The sequence below is a fragment of the Pelodiscus sinensis genome, chromosome 5 (assembly GCF_052426305.1).
Source record: "Pelodiscus sinensis isolate ZL-2025 chromosome 5, ASM5242630v1, whole genome shotgun sequence".
Lineage (NCBI taxonomy): Eukaryota > Metazoa > Chordata > Testudines > Trionychidae > Pelodiscus > Pelodiscus sinensis.
The window spans coordinates 101,590,958-101,610,810 of NC_143056.1; the positions used below are offsets into that span (position 1 = coordinate 101,590,958).

Here is a 19,853-nt window from a genome sequence, read left to right on the forward strand (position 1 = left end):
GATATTTCATCTGAACCAGAATGACCGTTCTTATGTTCTTATAGAAAGAATTGAGTTTGGCTCTCCATCTGGCAGGTATTGTGTCTGTTGTCATCCAACCCAGCTTAGTCCTCTGAAGTAAAATTTCAAAAAAAAAAAAAAAAAAAAAAACAGTATATGAAACATGCCAGTAACTTTCTTTGTCATTTTGAATTCTAAAGTAAGTGCATGTAGGAGTGAGTTCCATATCAAAATCCCTCATCAGCCTATGAAATCAGAGTATATCCTAGTGGCTTTACCTCTTGAATGACCACACTTTATCACTGGGTTCATTTGTAGTCCAATATCTTTTCCTACAACATCAAAGCTAACCACATAGTCTTTTGCAAATCAAACAGAATTCACAGCTTTCCTTCACAACACTTAATACTGTTTTGCGTAATCATTTGTTACTTTGCTTTTAAATATGTGGTGAACGATGCGTAACTGATGGGTGTATAGAACTCTGACAGTTGTTTGTATCTGTTTTTTTCCATCTTTTCCCAGCATGCTGTTATTTAATGTTTTATTACCTTCCATCCTACTTTTGACACTCAGTATTTTAAAGAGAAGAAAAAGTTTTGTATTTTACCTTTTTCTGTGGCAAAGATATGTAACGTTTTACAGCTAGTAATAAACAGAAATTACAGAATTTTACCCAACCGGTGCATTGAAATAATAGTGACTGAAATGGAGTAATTGAAATAACGAGCTGTTAGTTTCCTCTTGGATGTACAATTACTCTGATCCAACAGTAACTGCGGTTGAAGGTGATCATTTTTGTATTCTGTGTTATCCTTTGTGTTTTCCAACTACTGTGTAATTATCTGCACCCTCCAGCCTCAGACCTTAATTAATTTTGTGCAGTGCAAATTTTACACATCAGACTCCGATTATCTGAGATACAATAATGGTCTTTTGAAAGTGCAAGGGAGAACACATATTAAACAATAGGAATATGAGAGGAGAAATGCCATCAATCAATGACTTTTGAGACAAGATCCCTGATAGAGAAATATCTAATTTCCTGCCCTACTGTGACAGTTCCCCCGCAAGCTTTATGAAGTTGACTTATGAATACCAATATGCATAACTTGAAAACGCTTTGGAGAAGACACCTCATGTACCCTATGAAACTTAATGTTTCAGTCTCTTGGATCCATATATCTTATTTTGGTGGATGTTAGGGAGTAGTCAACTACTCGCTTCCCTCTCTCCCCCCTTGCTGCTCTCAGTATAAGAGGCAGCAAGGGGGGAACAGGAGATGGTACTGCGGGGAGCCGGCTTAAAAGCCAGAGGAAGCGCGGGGCGGGGAGATAGGATAGGGAAAGCTGCTGCAAAGCAGCCTCTGCCCATGGTTGTCCAAGGCTCGCTGTGGGCAGAGGCTGTTCCACAGCAGCCCCTGTCCACAGGGATCCCAGCGGGAAGCTGGACCCTGCCGAGGACAGGGGCTGCTGCCACCAGTCAGTCTCTGTTCACCTAGCCGCCGACAGGGGCTGCTCCAGCAGCATCCCTTGACTGTGGCCAGTCCTGGTTGCTGCAAACAGGAGCTGCTGGCCTCAGCAGCAGCTCTTACAACATTTAAAATGCAGAGCCACAGCGCAGGTGGCTCCAAGAGTCAGCACGAGTTGTGACAGCTCAGTCCTGGCTTGAGGCAGCTCCGGGAGCTATGCCCCCTGTGGCTCTGCAGAGCAGTCCTTATTGACTAATCGTGTAGTCCATAGAAATTGTACCAACTACGCAATTAGCCCGATAACTGCAATTTAACGTCGTTAGTGTATATATCATTCTTCTATGTAAAGTTAGACACACACAGTGTGGCATGGTTTATGGCTTTCAATGCGCAAATGCAAGCCACCAAAGGTGTTGCCCTCCATGTCTGGTCACCTGTAAACAGTCCCTTTTGTCCTGTAAGTCTTAGCAGTGGTTGGTCCTAGGATGTCATGTGATACTCCCACCGCTCCAATTGGTAGAGTCTGACCAAGTAATTTTCCATGTTAGGGAATGTAGAAACAGAATTCCCACCCAAAGTGGAATCTATAAAACGATGGGAAGCTAGCAGTTTCTTTGTCTTTGGCTGCCATGGCACATCCAAGAGGATGAACCAGAGACCTCAGGGAGAGGAACTTCCCTGGGATGGAAGCTTAGCTGGAATAAGAACAATTTCAGGCTGAGTTTGTAATAAGCCTGAGTGTTATGTTAGAATTACCTAAGCGGGGGCTTGGGGGGGGGGTGTTTGTTATTTTAAATTTACAGTCTACTTTGCTCTGCCTGTTCTCATAACCACTTAAATCCTACAGCTTGTACTTCATAAAATCACTTTTATTTTCTATCAAGCCCAGTGTAAATAATTGTTACTTGGGGGAGCAATCAGTGTGCACATTCACCTTTTCATTGTCAAAGGGGGCTTGCCTAAATAATTCATTTGGAGTTTGATCCCATTTGGGGAGTGGTATCCCAGGAATCTGGGCCCAAAACTGCATTTTCCTCAGACCTGAAATGTTTCAGTGTTGGTATTGCTCCCCCGAGGAGGGGTAGCAACAGTGGGAGGCAGCAGTGACCTCAGCTCTGAGTCTTGGCGGGGGGTGACCAGGAGATCTGGTCCAACAGGACTGGGTGGTGAGCAGTCCCAGAGAGCGGGAAGGCGAGTGAGTGTCAGTGGTCTTGTCAGCAGTCTGGGAAGTACCTGCAAAGGGTCTTCTGTGACCTCACCCCGTCACACCTACCATCACCAGACACATGGTTATCAAGATCTTTTTGGAAAGATTCCACCCTCAGTTCATTCTGGAAGTAAACGGGGAGACAACAAATATTGGCTTGTTCTAATAGAATTAACCGATTCTTCATCTGCTGTATTGTCACATGAAAAATTTAAAAGTGACAAGATTATAAACCTTGTAACCCTAACTCAGTCCAATGGGAGAGGAAATAACTGGGATCTGTTACCTGAGTCTCACCTTTTCCTAACACTCCTTCAAGTGGAGAGCGGGACCTGATAGCCGAGGTCCTCAGTCAGATTGGTTCTCTTTGTTTCCCATCTTGCTATGCTGTCTTTCCCAGCTGTTTCTCTGCTTAGCTCTTCTAGAGCACATGCATATGAACTACTTACATCCTGGTGTCTGTTTCCAGCCAGATCTCTGGTATTTTGTGCTGAACTACACATAAGTGTGTGGAAAGGAATTAAGTGCATCGTCAAAGAGTCTGTGTTCTGTAAATAATTTGGTGCATTGTGGTTTAATTCTTTAGGTGTACTAGGGCGCTGTGCCCCCTGTTTGCTATGCTTGCTAACTCCCCTCTGTCCGCAGCAGCTGGAGAGTGGCTTCCCTGCCTCTCCATGCTGAAGCAGGAGGGGGGCTGCCACAAGTCCTTCCTGTGGCCAGATGGGGACTGGACCATGGGACCTGCATGGCACTGGGGACAGGATGCTGCAGTCAGATGGTTGTACTGGTCTCCCAACAGATGCCAGGGTGATTAAAGTCCCCTATGAGAACCATGCCTTGAGATCTGGAAGCTTCTGTTAATTATCTGAAAAAAGCCTCGTCTACCTCATCTACCTGACACGGTGATCTATATCAGACACCTGCAACCAGTCGGACTCGACTGCCCCGCCGCTCTCCACTGGTGTCTAGCTAACCGGACATACTCTGCTTTTCCCTTCTTCCCTGACCTTTGCTTTCTTAGTCATAATTTATGTTAAGCTTTTTATCATGCCTTTGATATGTTATCTTTAGTATGTCAAACAATGCCATTTCTTGTACTCACGGCCATGAGGCCCAATTTTGCCGAGAAACCATGTTGCTTATGAATATGTATGTGGCCGGTGGAATGTGTGTGAGGCGTGAATGATATTAATTATATCAATGCCCAGCAAAAAGGCAGTTTAGGATCTGTGACCTTTTAAGACAAACAAAGACCCTGCAAGCAGATACATTAACTGAGAAGCAGCCAGAAAATCTCTCTTGGAAAAAATGTAACATCACAGCAGAAACCTGGGACTGCCTGGGAGAGGTAGAGCCTCCTGCAGATCCAGAGGGATCTCCCAAGGAACATCATGGTCAAGTCTCTGATAAGCTGACTCCTGGCCAGTACTCCAGCCACCAGCGAAATCAAAAGTAATCTACACCATACTTGCAGCCTGCCTCTAAACTGGCAGCATGAATGTGATGTGATGTGATGTGATGTGATGTGATGTGGTGTGTGTGTGTGTGTGTGTGTGTGTGTGTGTGTGTGTGTGTGTGTGTGTGTGTGTGTATCAACTTACCCTTAAGAGTCTGCACCGATAAACAACCCCAAAAGCAATACTGCTCCAGCCCTCCCTTTGTCTGGGTTTGTTCCTCAGCAGATCTGAGGAAGTGCAACATCACCCACCAAAACATCACCCTTGTTGCTCCCACTCAGCACTTAACCCAAAGACTCTGGACAGTCTTTTCTCCCGTTTTATACTAGAGCCCTGAGCAATCATATTACTGTCCTGGGGGAACATTAATTATTCTGAAATAACACTGCTGTGTAGATGTACACTCACATACGGTGCAACTCCTCCATCTTTCTCCCCTGCTGGTCTTTCCTGAACAGTTTATACCCTTCCATGACAGTATTCCAGTCACATGAGTCATCCCATCAAATCTCCGTTATTCCAATCACATCATAGTTCTTTGACTCTGCTAGGACTTCTAATTCTTCTTGCTTGTTTCCCAGGCTTATTGCGTTGGTGTACAGACACTTTAGATAACTAGCTGCATGCCCTACCTTAGTACGAATCAGGGGTCCTCCTCTTTTGCACCTTCCTCCTTGTGTTTCTTCCTAGTCTCCCACTTCCCCACTTACCTCAGGGTTTACAATTTCCCGATGAACCTAGTTTAAAGCCCTCCTCACTAGATTTGTAAGCCTGCCCACAAAGATGTTCCTCCCTCTCTTCCTGGGGTGGATCTCCTCTCTTCCTAGTAATCCTTTTGCCCAGAACAGCATCCCATGGTCAAAGAATCCAAAGCCCTCTCTCCACCACCACCTACAAATTAAGCGTTTACTTCTAAAACTCGTCGATCCCTACCTGGACCTTTTCCTTCAGCAAGGAGGATGGATAAGAACACAACTTGTATCTCACACTCCTTAATCCTTCCCAGCACCACGTAGTCTGCAGGGACCTACAAGTCATTCTTGGCTGTATTGTTGGTTCCTACGTGGAGATGTAGGAAGAGGTAATGGTCTGAGAGCTTGATCAGTCTTGGAAGACTCTCAGTCACATCCTGAATTCTAGCTCCAGGCAAGCAGCATGCTTCTTAAGTTTCCCAGTCTGGACATCCTCTTAGAAGGGAGTCCCTGAGCACAACCACATGTCTCCTTCTCTTGGAAGTGGTGGTCATGGATCCCCCGATCCCTAGCACTGTGCATTTCGTGCCTTCTTGTTGATCGGGTCTACTGACCCCTTCCCTCAGAGGTCTCCTCGAAAGCATAGTCTGGAGTCCCACTAAGGGTCACAGCTGGAGTCGGACTTAGAAGCCATGCCAAGGGTTAATCTGGAGTCAGAGCCAGAAGTCACAGCAGAGGTCAGAGACAGAGTCACAGTTGTGCCAAGGGTCAATAACTAGAGTTAGGATGAGGAAGCAGGAATGAGCCACGGTAATGTGCAAGAAGGGAAAAGCCAATGTGGAGGCAGGAACTTGGTCTCAGAGGTCTGATCTGTAGCTGGCCTAGATACTAGTTCTTCAGACAGGGGTATGGCAGGAACAGGAAGCTTTATGCTAGGAGTGGTGACCACTCAGGAGTCTTCTGCTAGTCAACAGATCCTGATGACTTAGTGAGTGTAGCCTCTGTTTGCAAGAAACCAGCTCTGTCTGTCCTTGCACCATGTGGCTGGGAAAAGTAACGCTCTGACTCATCAACCCTGTAGGCATGGGTCTAAGATCTATATCACCTGACCTAGTGAGTCATTCTTCAACTGACAGGACTATGCAGCACTTCAAAGACTAACAAGATAACAGTGGATATAGTATACTTAGATTTCCAGAAAGCCTTTGACAAGATCCCTCACCAAAGTCTCATAAATAAAGTAAGTTGTCATGGGACAAGATGGAAGTTTCTCTCATGGATTGATAACTGGTTAAAAGACAGAAAACAAAGGGTAGAAATTGTTGTGTGGTTTGATTTATTTTAGATCTGAGGGAAACCAGGAGACTACAGAGGGTACGTATACACTACACTAAGCTAATTAGAACTAACGCATCTAGAACTAAAAACTAGTTCGAATTAGCATTTTGCTAATTCGAACTAGCATGTCCACATTAAGTGGACCCTGAACCAGGCTTAAGGATGGCCGGAAGCAGTGCCGGCAGGGCATCAGAGGAGGACTTAGAGCGTGGAGATGCTGTCTCAGGCTAGCCGAGGGCTGCGCTTAAAGGGTCCCGACCCCCACCCCGGACAGACAATTCTCAGGGGTGCCCCGCTTGCAAAGCAGTCCTGGCTTGGATTGCCCGGACTACCCACACTGGGCACATCACAGCACTCGGCCATCAGCCCGGCTGCACTTGCCGCAGGCTGCCATCTGGGGAGAGGGGGCAATTGGGGGGCTGCAGGAGAGCTTCCATCCCCAGAAGCCCGCAGAGACAGCCCAGTCCTCCTCATCGGGGGCTCATACCCCATTCCTCCCTCACCTCCTTCCACTAACCCTTCCCTAGCCCCTTTTCTTGATGTACAAAATAAAGGACAATTGTGTTCAAAAATGGAATCTGTCTTTATTGAACAAAACTGGGAGAGACTGGGAAAAGGAGGTGGGAGAGGGGAAGAGAGAGGCTGGGAGAGGGGAGGGCAACTAAAATGATCAGGGGTTGGGAACAGGTCCCATATGAAGAGAGGCTAAAGAGATTGGGACTTTTCAGCTTAGAAAAGAGGAGACGGAGGGGGGACAGGATAGAGGTCTCTAAAAGAAGGAGTTGGGTGGAGAGGGTGCATACAGAAAAGATCTTCATTAGTTCCCATAATAGAAGGACTAGAGGACACCAAAGGAAAGGAATGGGTAGCAGGCTTCAAACTAGTAACAGAAAGTTGTTCTTCACAAAGCAAAGAGTCAACCTGTGGAACTCCTTGCTGCAGGAGGCTGTGAAGGCTAGAACTAGAACAGAGTTTAAAGGGAAGTGAGATCAAGTCATGGAGGTTGGGTCCATGGAGTGGTATTAGCCAGGGGGTAGGAGTGGTGTCCCTGCCCAAGGTTTGTGGAAGGCTGGAGAGGGATGGCACGAGACAAATGGCTTGGTCACTGTCTTCGGTCCATCCCCTCCAGGGTCCCTAGGGTTGGACGCTGTTGGCAGACAGGCTACTGGGCTAGATGGACCTTTGGTCTGACCCAGTACAGCCATTGTAAGCTCAGGGCTCAGGGTCGGGGGTCTCAGTGGACCCCCTTGATTTTCATGCACACCTGCTCCTGGGTGGCCAGGCTGGCAGCTCTCCTGCCCTAGCCGGCCACTTTCCTGTGCCTAGTGCGTAGATCATGGACAAGGTCCACGATGTCCGCACTAGCCCAGGCGGGTGCCCGCCTCTTGCGGTCCCGGGCAAGCTCCCGGGAGCTGCCAGCCTGGTCCCGGGAAGAGGGGGAGGGCTGGGAGGCATCAGGTGGGTGGCTCGATCCGTGCCAGGTGCAGGGTCTGCTGGCTGGGTGCTGGCAGGCTTGCACCTGGCACGGGCACCGTAGCCAGCCCGTGCTCCTTTAAGGGATCTGGGGCCGGGAGGGGGGCAGATGAGTTTCCCTGGTGTTGGCCAGAGTGGCCACCAGGGAAACCTGGGGAGGGCTAGCCTCTCACTAGTTCGAATTAAGGGTCTACACAGCCCTTAATTTGAACTAGTAAATTCGAACTAGGCTTAATCCTCGTGGAATGAGGATTACCTAGTTAGAACTAAGCGCTCCGTTAGTTCGAATTAAATTCAAACTAACGGAGCGCTAGTGTAGCGCCTATGAAAGTTAGTTCGAACTAACGTCCGTTAGTTCGAACTAACTTTGTAGTGTAGACATACCCAGAGAGACTTAACTACTGTCTTATTTATTGCAAGCTTTAAACAGTTAATATAGTTGTTTACGTTTTACAAGCCTTAAAAACAATTACTATATAATTTAAACATTAAATACTATACATTCTAAAACAATTAGTACAGCACAAAACAATACAAAACCAGTTAATAGAAGATTTAGTATAACCAAGTATTTAAGCCTACTTCACTTACACTTCATCCATATGCTACCTACAGTACTAGACAGCAAGTTCATGGTCCCTTTGATTTCCACGCATTGGGACACCATGCACTGCCGTGGCCAGTGTGAAGGGCCTATTTACCTCTAGTTACAACGAGCAGGATCTGTGGGTCAATCCTGCTCACTACCTCCCACCTCTCAAAGCTGCCCCCCCAGCCTTGCCTGCATGCTTACATGCACCAGACTTGTATAGCTAACTATGATTTTTTCCTGCCAAAGTTTAGTTTTTCTGTCATCATTGTTATAAATCCTGTTCTCACCTGGATTTCTTGCTAAAATACAGCAGATACAGGAGAAATAGGGTTAGGGTCTTTCAGCAATATTGTGACATCTAACGATTGGTAAAGATAAATCCAGGTGGTTTGGGCATGTTCTGGTTTGTGTTTATGGAGCGTTAACAAATCTATGATTAACTCATTTTTTTAAAGTGTAACACCTCTATTTCATTCCGAAATGGGACATTTCTTTGTCTATTTAAATGACAACTAACCCCAAAATGTGTAAGTGCTATTGGAAAGATGTCATGTTCATCTTTTCTTTAATTGTTAATAATGCCCATAGAATAACATCTAGAGAGTAGCTATTGTAGTATCATAGAATTATATTCACATATCTCTTTTCTCCCTCTTTTTATTATATTAGGTACTAAGGCAGCCACAGAGTATGCAAATGGCATATATGGCATCGTGTCACCTGCTCCATCAGTTTATTTGGGCACATTCCAAATTTTGCATCTGCTAGAAGACCTGAAGATGGCACTAGAAATGCTAGAGGATCCACAAGAGAAAGAAGCGTTACGGAATCAGATACCAGGGAATACAGCAACATGTATTCGGGAGTGGCTGGAGAAAAACTTGGTGAGTCATCATGGACAACTTTTCCATCTGGTTGTGGAATAATATTGACTCCTGTATCTCATGGTTCAGTTGTTTTATTCCTGGAATCCAACTAACAGCGATCTACTTCTGTTTTAGCCCTTAGAACACTTAGTGTACTCAAGCTGTCTATATTAGGCTAGCAAAGGGATGCTGTGGAGAGTGAGGGCACCACAATGTAGAAAGCCTGGAGCATACAAGATCCCTTTAATGTCTTCCACATTAGCTGCCTACGAAGCACGTACCACTGCATATAGTCAGATTCTGAATGCGGGACTAGAGATTAAAGGAAGTTTTTCTTCACTCAGCACACAGTCAACCTATGGAACTCCTTGCCAGAGGTTGCAGTGAAGGCTAGAACTTCAACAGGGTTAATAAAAGAGCTAGATAGATTCATGGAGGTTAGGTCCATCAATGGCTAGTAGCCAGGATGGGTAAGAATGATGTCCCTAGCCTCTGTTTCTCTGGAGGTGGGTGACGGGGGAGGGATCACATGAGGATTACCTTTTATGATCCCTCCCTCTGGGGCATCTGGTATTGGCCACTGTTGGCAGACAGGACACTGAGCTAGATGGACCTTTGTTCTGACCCAGAGTGGACGTTCTTATGTCCTTATGTTCTTATGAAAGGTTCTGTATCCAGTTACAACCTTTCTGATTCAATTGCTTTTCTCCAGGGAGGCATGGAGGCAGAGGAAGCACTTTTAAACTTTCCACCACTTCCTTCTCTCTCTCCTGCTCCCCGCACCATAAAATGAAACCTCCCCACCTTCCAACCCCAGCTATGCAAAGGTCCGTAACTAAATAAGAACAGAGAATCAACTATTTTCTCTTTAGCAAAATCCATAACCAGAATTCACCTTAGATTTTGCAGGGGTTCTTATTTCTGAGTCGCTTAACCCTATTATGACTATTTCCGATCTTTTTGAACTAAAGTGACCAAGCGCTCACTACACCATTATTATTTATTTGTATTGCAGCAACACCTATAAGTGTCAGCCCCATTGTGCACAAAGATAACAAAAAAAATTCCTGCCTTGAAGAGCTTACAATTAGTGGAACAATACCATGTTTGCCATTGATACTCCCAGTGGCTACAAAATTTACTAAAATAGACAGGGCCATGGAATTCTCCCCCTCCAGGTCCTTATTGAAGTACATTGGGAGGGTGATGAAGGGGAAACTTTAATAACTATCGCCTATGCTATAACTATTCTATGAATAAATAGAACTACCTGTCACAAAGCACTAAATCCACTCATTTTTTAATCTAAGCCAATTGTAGCTTCAGCCTCTTTGGGAGTGTCTGCTATACATGTAAGTATGTAGAATGCATGGAACTTAGTTTTTTTATAGAGTGCAAATCCAAAATAGGAACATAACTACTAAAATTTATGCCCATCATTGCTTACCTGCATTCTGTCAGTGTCTACTTTAACCCTTTGCTATGAAAAAGATTAGTTGTGATTTGGTTGTTCATGTAGAGATGAATTTGACTCAGAACCTATTGGAGTTATTGGAAAGGCTCTAAAAACAGACTGATTGCAGTAGTAAAAGTAGTGAGACCACAAGCTCATACCACAAGTTTCCTGCTCTTGCTCAGTCTGTGATCTCGGAACTTCAAGGTTCCTGAGGCTGCAGAAAGACGACGTGGAGTCATGCTTCTGAAGTTGCTGACATTTCTGCAATTTTAAAACATATCCCAAAGGTAATAACATAAATGGTTGTGGTATAATTTGTTGTGGTTCCTTTTGTATGAAATGGCTGAACACATTACAGAAAGAAATACTCCTGAGAACTCAGATGCACAAAACATTCTTGAAATGACAGCCCCAAAAGCTGTGTCAGAGAGGTTCTCAATGAGAGATGTAATGGACAGGAGTGCAGACCAGCACCTGGTGACTAAGGGGTTAAAATCAGGTAGCTAGCAAGGGTGTTGGCCAGAGGGCTGAGAGAACCAATCAAAATGGAGGGCTAGAATTTGAATTGTATAAGGTTCCTTGCCTACTTTCTTTGTGAGGAAGAGTTAAATCAGGAGTGGAGAGAATGATTTAAACCCAGACAGGACTACCATGCCTCCAAGGAATTCGGGGCATGGAAGTGGACTGAACCAAGAAAAGATTGGAAGTAAGCAGAGGGGGAAGAGTGAATCTAGTCACGATCAGGATATTGTCTTTATTTTGTGGTTTGGTTTGAACTGCCCTATGTGGGTCTATGTCTTCCCTCCCCATTTATCATCTAGCATTCTGCCCAGAGACTTTTCTCTGTGTTTTAATTTGTTTTCCTTAGATGCTCTGTAACATCTAGCAACCAAGTATGCTTTATTGACTTTTTCTTTTGTTTTGTAATAAAAATCACTTTTTAAGGTGATTATTGGATTATTGTGTCCTCGAAGGTACAGGAAGTCTGTCTGTCTGTCTCAGACTGAGAGGTCAGCTACCAGAGACTGCAGCTTTTTTCTTTTATTTTTCCAAGCGCTTTTAGAGTGAAAGAGATTGGGATACCCCTGGATGTGGGTTCAAGTGTTCACCCCTAGTTTTTAGGGATAAAAATCACTTGATGGTGGCAATGACACCCTCCCCCCCCCCAAAAAAAAATCTAAGTATTGTGATTCTAGGGGGAAGTTTTTGGTAAGCAGCTCCTGTAGAGGCAAGATTTTTATGCTCTCTTTTGGGTCCTCAACTTCTGCACTTGGAGTGCCAGACTGGGGGAACAGCTCTGACAAAGAAAACGGATGGAAAAGAGCTGTAGCTAGTCCTGCCTGGCTTTTTTATTAGACTTCAAATTTTAGCCCTGCTAGTACTTTGATTCAAATATTGTGGGGCAAATGTACCCTTCTTTGACATGGTGGTAAATCAGAATTTCATGGGAAATGTATTGGGTGTATTAAATGTAGGCAGCTCATTAAGTAGGGCTTAACAATCTCTGTAATTTAGAACAGGACTATTGTTTTGACAAGGCTAATATTGAATACATCTGTGTTAACTGAATAGCCGTAATTACTTAAGAACTGTATAGAGATTCTTTGCCTATGGGTGAACAAGTTTGTGTTGTTTAGAAATGCTTTGCATTTGGAAATATTGATGCTATCTGACACGATGCAAAATTAAGATTATTATGGGCAGCTGGCTGTAAAAAGACTTTGGATATAGTACCACAGTTATTTGCTAAATATTTCAGTAGTGCAAGGACTGACTGATGTATCACAAAGCAGATAGTAATTTCAACATTAAAAATTAACCACTGACTCTGCTTGGCTTGGTCAGGTAAATTATAAATATTTAGTTACCATTTCATTTTGCTAACTCCAAATCTTGTACTGACAATGCTTTTTTTGTGTGTGTTAGGCTCTGCAGAGATGCATTTCTCCCCTAAGAATGTTTGGCTCCACTTCACCTGAAAATAATTCTAACATGATTTTTAACATGAGTGACAATTTAGTTTCATAGATTGTAAAAATGTCTGTAGTTATTTTAAGCCACTTCACCATGGAGCATTGTACATTGGTCAATAGACAGCTGCTGATTCTTAAAAACATGACAATATTTTCCTGACCATTCTCACTTTGACAAATGTAACTCTGGCAGACTTGATAAATCTATTTGCCAGATGGCGAGGGAAAAAGAGGAATAGAAAAATCTGAAATACTAGAAATATTTTATTTAATCTTTTCTTGATCTGTACCAAGTAACTATCCTGTTACTCTGAGTGCTTTCACACTAATCAAAATATCCCATTCAACAGATTAAATAGAATAGCATGTCCATAAATTCTTAGCTAGTATCTACCAACAAGAGCTCTTTAATGAGGGTCCATTCAATGCCTAAAGTCAGAGGAGTCTTTCCATTCACTTCATTGAAGTCCCCTTGGCCCCAGTTCAGCAAAACAATAAAAAACATGATTAAGTTTGTGAAGAGTTTGTGAACTATTCACTTCAAGATTTAAAATTCAACATGTGCTTAAATGCTTTGCTGCATTGGGGCTTTTGGTCTGAAGTCCCTCTGCTTTCCACTTCTCTGAATGGCACGTTTTAGAATTCTTAGCCTATAACTTTGTGATATTACTACTTCACAGAGCACCTGGAGATATTTGGGTGAGTGTCACTGCATAGGTGGAAAGTATTAATATTGTCCACTAGTATTAGATCATGTTTATTTGTACAGACATTTAAGGGACATCATAAGGTCAAATTGACCCTAAATATGGATTTTGTATAACATAGCTTTTACCGATAATGTTTTCCTCAAACATATTTATACAGTTTTTACAGAAATATGTTTTATCAAACAAACATTACTCTGTTTACAACTCAGACACTGCAGAATTGTTTTAGAGATGAGGGTTTGAAAGTGAAATTAACTTTGCTGAAAGATATGCTCTCGTTCAAACAGGAATTAATTCAGGGAAGTTCTAAAGCCAGTTTTACACAGATCAGACTAAATGTTCACAGTGGTAACTTCTGGCCTAATAAACTATAAAATAAAGTTTAAAAAATTACCAGTCAGTTGTCATTGGACAAGCTGAGAGAAATGTCATTAACTGAAGTGCATAAACTGTGTAAAGTAAATTAGGGTTTTACAATTCTTTTATTTTAGTGATCTAAGATGTTATCAGTAACACAGGTACAATAATTCTGTTTCTGCAAAAATAATTTATTTCAGCTTTTTCAGTGTCCTTCTAAGCAAGTTGGAGACCACCCCAAGATCACACACACATGGATTCATTAATTGAGGAATTAACAATCCACTATAGGTATGCTGTACTTATGTCCTGAGGGGCAAGAGGGAAGAAGAGAGGGGAGGAGTGGATGCCGGGAGAAGAGGGGTTGGAAGGAGGGGTGGGCATGAGGAAGGCAGGGGATAGAGCAAGTCATGTGTGAGGGCGCAGCAAGGCATGAGGAGAACTGGGGCAAAAGATAGTGAGGGGGTGGATACCAGGGAGAAGGAGGGCAAGGGCTGTCAGGGAAGAGGGAGGCACTAGGACGGTGCAGGGGTAAGGGAAGGTGCAGGTGCCAGGGGATTGTGGCGGTGAGGCAGAAGGGCAGACACTGGAGGGGAGGGACGGGCAGCAGAGGGCAGAGACAGGGCAGGTGGGTAGAGAGGGGATGGGGTGGGGTAGCTACAAATCATCAAAGTGGGGCTAGAGGAGGGTGGACACAGAGGGAAGAGAAGGGTGGGTGCAGGGGAGGGGGGCAGGTCCCCAAAGAGCCGAGGGGAGTGAGAAAGGCAGTAGCCAGGACAGCAGAGGAGGGTGAGGAGTGGGGGGCAGCAGGCACCAGGGGAGCAGATGGGGAAAGGAGAGTGTGGGAGACATGACAGCAGAGGGAAAAGGGAGAGGTTTATAAGATATTTATTAATAATGTGGGTACCACAGTGGCACACACCCGAACAGGCACAAAGGGACTCAATACTGACACACAAGACAGAACTCACTCTGCTCATGGGAGGAAAATCTTAGAGAGGTGCTTCCCTCAGCCTCTCCCCCCAGGCTAATGCAATTCAAGTTGGGCTGATACAATTGCAGGCTAATTGCAAGGAGTAACGGTAGTTCGTGCCGCGTGTAGCCGCGCGGCACGGGGTTTGAACCAGCCGGGATTTAAAAATGGCGGCGCCCGGGCTTTATGCAAATGAAGCCTGGGAAATTCAAATCCCAGGCTTCATTTGCAAGTGCGGTATGCCTACATTACCCTCCTAGTTCGAACTAGCGGGGTAGTGTAGACATACCCTTAGAGTTCTTTGAAGGGGTTAACAAACATGCGGACAAGGGGGATCCAGTAGATATAGTATACTTGGATTTTCAGAAAGCCTTTGACAAGGTCCCTCACCAAAGGCTCTTGTGTAAATTACATGGCCATGGGATAAGAGGGAAGGTCCTTTCTTGGATTGAGAACTGGTTAAATGACAGGAAACAAATGGTAGAAATAAATGGTAAATTTTCAGATTGGAGAGGGGTAACTAGTGGTGAACCCCAAAGGTCAGTCCTGGGACCAATCCTTTTCAACTTATTCATAAATGATCTGGAGAAAGGGGTAAGCACTGAGATAGTAAAGTTTGCAGATGATACCAAACTGTTTAGGATAGTCAAGACAGAAGCAGACTGTGAGGGACTCTAAGAAGATCTCACCAAACTGAGTGATTGGGCAGCAAAATGGCAAATGAAATTTAATGTGGATAAGTGTAAAGTAATGCACATTGGGAAAAATAACCCCAACTATACATACAGTATGATGGGGGCTAATTTGGCTGCGACAAATCAGGAAAGAGATCTTGGAGTTATCGTGGACAGTTCTCTGAAAACTTCCACACAGTGTGCAGCGGCGGTCAAAAAGGCAAATAGGATGCTAGGAATTATTAAGAAAGGGATAGAAAATAAGACCCAGAATATCTTACTGCCCCTGTATAAAACTATGGTACGCCCACATCTTGAATACTGTGTACAGATGTGGTCTCCTCACCTCAAAAAAGATATTTTGGCCTTGGAAAGGGTTCAGAAAAGGGCAACTAAAATGTTTAGGGGTTTGGAACGGGTCCCATATGAGGAGAGGTTAAAGCGACTGGGACTTTTCAGTTTAGAAAAGAGGAGACTGAGGAGGAATATGATAGAGGTCTATAAAATCATGAGTGGTGTGGAGAGGGCCGATAAAGAAAAGTTATTTATTAGTTCCCTAAATAGAAGAACTAGAGGACACCAAATGAAATTAATGGGTAGCAGGTTTAAAACTAATAAAAGAAAGTTCTTCTTCACACAGCGTGTAGTCAACCTGTGGAACTCCTTGCCAGAGGAGGCTGTGAAGGCTAGGACTATAATAGAGTTTAAAGAGAAGCTGGATAATTTCATGGAGGTTAGGTCCATAAAAGGCTATTAGCCAGGGGATAAAATGGTGTCCTTGGCCTCTGTTTGTCAGAGGCTGGAGAGGGATGGCAGGAGACAAATCGCTTGATCATTGTCTTCGGTCCACCCTCTCTGGGGCACCTGGTGTTGGCCACTGTCGGTAGACAGGATACTGGGCTACATGGACCTTTGGTCTGACCCAGTACGGCCGTTCTTATGTTCTTATGTTCTTATGTACATGACACCCTTTACTTCCCGTCAAGTGTCCATCTTGACCTGGGAGTACTACCTCCAGGGGTGGGACTTCTTGTGGCAGGAGGCATGGCTAATGTGTCCCTAATTTTGGTTCAGAAAATATGGTCGCCATAACTATAAGGTTAAACTAAAGGGGACTGAGCTGTCTCACACACACACACATTCATGCCCTCAGACACTCACACACTTACTCAGGCAAGAACTGCAGAGAGAGAAATAGCCAAGGCATAGTATGTCTGGAGTGTCTGCCTGCAATCATGGATCCCGCCTGGCGAGCTGATCAGAAAGAGGCTTCTGCCATGTGCTCTCTCCTTTGATTGGAACTGGGCAGCTCCTGTCACGCATGCAGAGTCCTTCCTCCACATTCGTCACCAAGGAGCCTGCCCAGACCCTCAATCTGGGTCCTTTGTTTGTTTAGAGCAGCAACATTTCTGTGATCGCTTTAATTAGTCATCACCTGGCTCCACGTTCTAGCCTTGCTGTTTCCCTGACCCCAAACATGCTCCAGTCTCCACTCACACACTCTCTTACCACAGAGAGATGCAGCTTAGAGCTAGTTACAGAATTTAAAAAGCAAATTGGATGAAAGTTACAAAGAATACAAAGTTGCAGAGTTCAACAATCAGGGAGCTTACAATAAGTTGTGGGACGTAAAAAGCAAAGCAGATAAAAATTACAAAGAAACAAGTACAAAGTTCCAAAGCTTATTGGTTACAGAGCTACCAAATGACTGAGAACAATTTCCATCTTAATCATCCACAAATCATCAGTCATAAAGTGACATAGAGGAAACATAGGACCCAGTTCTATAAAACCATAGGACTGTTTTTACAAAGTGGCTCAAAAGCTGGCAGGTTGGTCAGCTGGCAACTTCCAAAACTGTTATGTCGACTCTTCTCACAGCCCTTCTGAAATGTGGCCATGGGAGAAGAGTTTTGGTGGGAGTGTCTCTACACATCAGCTCTGCCAGATAGCATTGGCTTTCCCCTTGAAAAAGCCAGCACTGGATGTGGGTATTCTAGTACCAAGTACAGATACAATGTATTCTAGCTTTTGTCCTGCATGGAAATGAAAACCCGTCAGTAACCAGCATTGCAGTCAGTTACTGTATTAGCTGTTCAGCAGAAATTGAAAAAAAAAAAAATCAGCAGTAGGCAAACTAAAGCCACAAGTTAGAAGTAGGGATGTGAAAGGTTGGTCACCCAGTTAACCATCATTCCAAATGGCTAATGCTTATTGGTTCCTGTTAACAAACAAGAGGCTGCTCCAGCCCTACAGGGGCCTGCCATGGACAGGGGCTGCTCTTGTCCCAGCCACTGTCTGCAGCGGGCCTGGTGCCCCACAGGCAAAGGCTGCTCCCAACATCCAGATTAGCCTCTGTCCGTGGAGAGCCTGGGCCCTCTGTGGACAAGGGCTGCTCTAGCTGGGGCTAGGAGCTGGGAGCCGGCAGCCCTATGGAGCAGTCCCCAGCCCAGGATCTTGCTTAGTCGGTTAAGTAGTTAAACATTAGGGTTAACTGATTGGGATTTTACATCTTTACTTAGAAGTCATCTCACAGCCAATGGGAGTAAATTGTCTCTCGCCAGATGTTTCCCCTCAAAAGTAAACACTGATTCTGCATTCCCATAATTATTTGCACCCATCTCCTGTCCAGCAGTGGTACCCCATAGTCCCAACATGACCACCTCTTAGAATTTCTGCTTCACAGTGATCAGAGCTAGATTTAGGGCATCTCTGATAAAAATGTAGAGTTCTGTCCCACCCTCATTTGGGATACATTAGTCATAGGACCTGTGGAGAGAACTATTCTGAGTGTTTTCGGGAAGCCTTTGAGGATATAGCAATTGTACATTTGCTTTTACAAGGATTTTGAATAATGGATCTGGACAAATCCTGTGCATCAAAGTCTCATCTGTTGTCTTGAGTGTGTTGTCCCCTTTCAGTGAGCAGCTGACAAATCTGTAAAAGTTCTTTTCCCCTTGTGCCTAAAGCTCTGCTATATCATCCAATCTGATGTTCAGTTGATGTACCTGACGTATAGCTCTGCTATACATCATCCAATACTGTCACTGAATTTCTAGCTCGTCTTGTGGATACAGTATGATGCACTGCTCCAATTTTGCAGATAAAGGTAATTTGCTGCTTGTGAGAGGAGGCTTTTGTTGAAGGAATTGTTATTTATCAAGGGCTGAATAAGGAGGGCTTTATTTTATTATATCATGAAAACTAGTTAGAAACTAGCAGTGCCACAAGTGTGGAATAGAGGTAAAAATATTTGGTAAAAATATTTGTTTCTGAATATAGAATGCTGGATTTGGAATGGTACTGGAACTGTATAGAACAATCTAAACCTAAGCATACTTGCTTACAACCGTCATCCAGTCATTCAATCTGTATAAAATGTATTTGGGCAAGCAGGCCTGTCATATCTATAAGATAGCACTATAGATCCCCCAATAAAGATAACAGTACATTATAACACAAGCCAAAAGCACAACATTGCCTAGGGAGTTGCACTTCATCTTTGGTTCCAGCTGAATATTTTCAGTTTTATTATCTTTTCAGTACTGAATAGCTAAAAAAATCTAAATATTGTAGCTCATATACACATAAATAAAACAATACACACATGCAGGTGGCTTTTGTTTAGAATCTGAAATAAATGCTGAAATTGTTTTATTTCCTGTTCAAGACTGGAGTGAATGCTTTAACAGGAAAATAACCTAGTGCTTTTCCCACCCTGTCTCATTTAGTTGAAAGAAGGGTCATACTTCTGCCTGATATAGTATAATTATGATACAGTACAGTAGCACTAAGACCTCTAAAGAGTGGCTTAATTATTTCTCAACTTAGAGCATAGTAAATCTAGAAAGAAAACAAATCTGGAAAATGAGTGTCATTTCCTGCCAGATTATAATAAAATACTTTAGGTAAAACCTCTGACCAGTTTTTTAAAATAAAAAATAACCTGTAAAAATTTAGGGTGGGTGAAGCCTCATAATGCAATTCTTATTTTATTAAAAAGAAAGTCTGAAATTGCAAAGAGTATGCAAATGTCTCTGAATAAGTAGATAGTAGCTTCTCTCTCAGCACTGGTGATACTCTCTTTATAAACTAAGGGAAGACAGCCACTTATTGCTAGAACTACCGGGAAAGCCTAATGGTGTAAGAGAGCTATAGTATAGTATGACCTGCAGTTGGGAAAGGGTCCAAAGTCTCCTGCACCTGCTCAGGGAATTATGTTTTCATCTAGTGTATGTAATAGGAGCCTGGCTTAATCATGCCGGCATAGAAATGGGGGAGAGAGGGCACAACTATTTGATGTCCTCTGCAAATTAAAAGTCTTATTTGTCCTGGCTATTCACTGGTGCTTCCAACATGCAGAATTACAAATACCACTTCAAGGTTTTGGTTCAAAATTAAAATTGTTTCTCCTTCAGCCTAAGGGTATGTCTACACTACCCCGCTAGTTTGAACTACTGGGGTAGTGTAGACATACCCTAAGAGACAACCTGCTTTACTTGGGAGTGTGACTTGGTCTTGGCCAAATGGCTCTGAACAAGTTGTTGGAGATGCTTTTTCCTGTTTCTCCAGTCCTTTCCCACCACAAGCAAAATGGGTGCTGCTATTGGCAAA

At 43.8% G+C, this 19,853-nt stretch overlaps 1 protein-coding gene across 10 annotated transcripts in view; it reads left to right on the forward strand.

Moving 5' to 3' along the window:
* Window positions 1-19,853, forward strand: part of PPFIBP2 (PPFIB scaffold protein 2) — a 246,930-nt gene that overhangs the window by 107,779 nt on the left and 119,298 nt on the right. For all 10 annotated transcript variants that reach the window (XM_075927828.2, XM_075927829.2, XM_075927832.2 and 7 more), the window contains exon 3: window positions 8,900-9,114. In XM_075927828.2, the coding sequence (XP_075783943.2) occupies window positions 8,900-9,114 (215 nt within the window). The remainder of the gene's footprint in view (window positions 1-8,899; window positions 9,115-19,853) is intronic.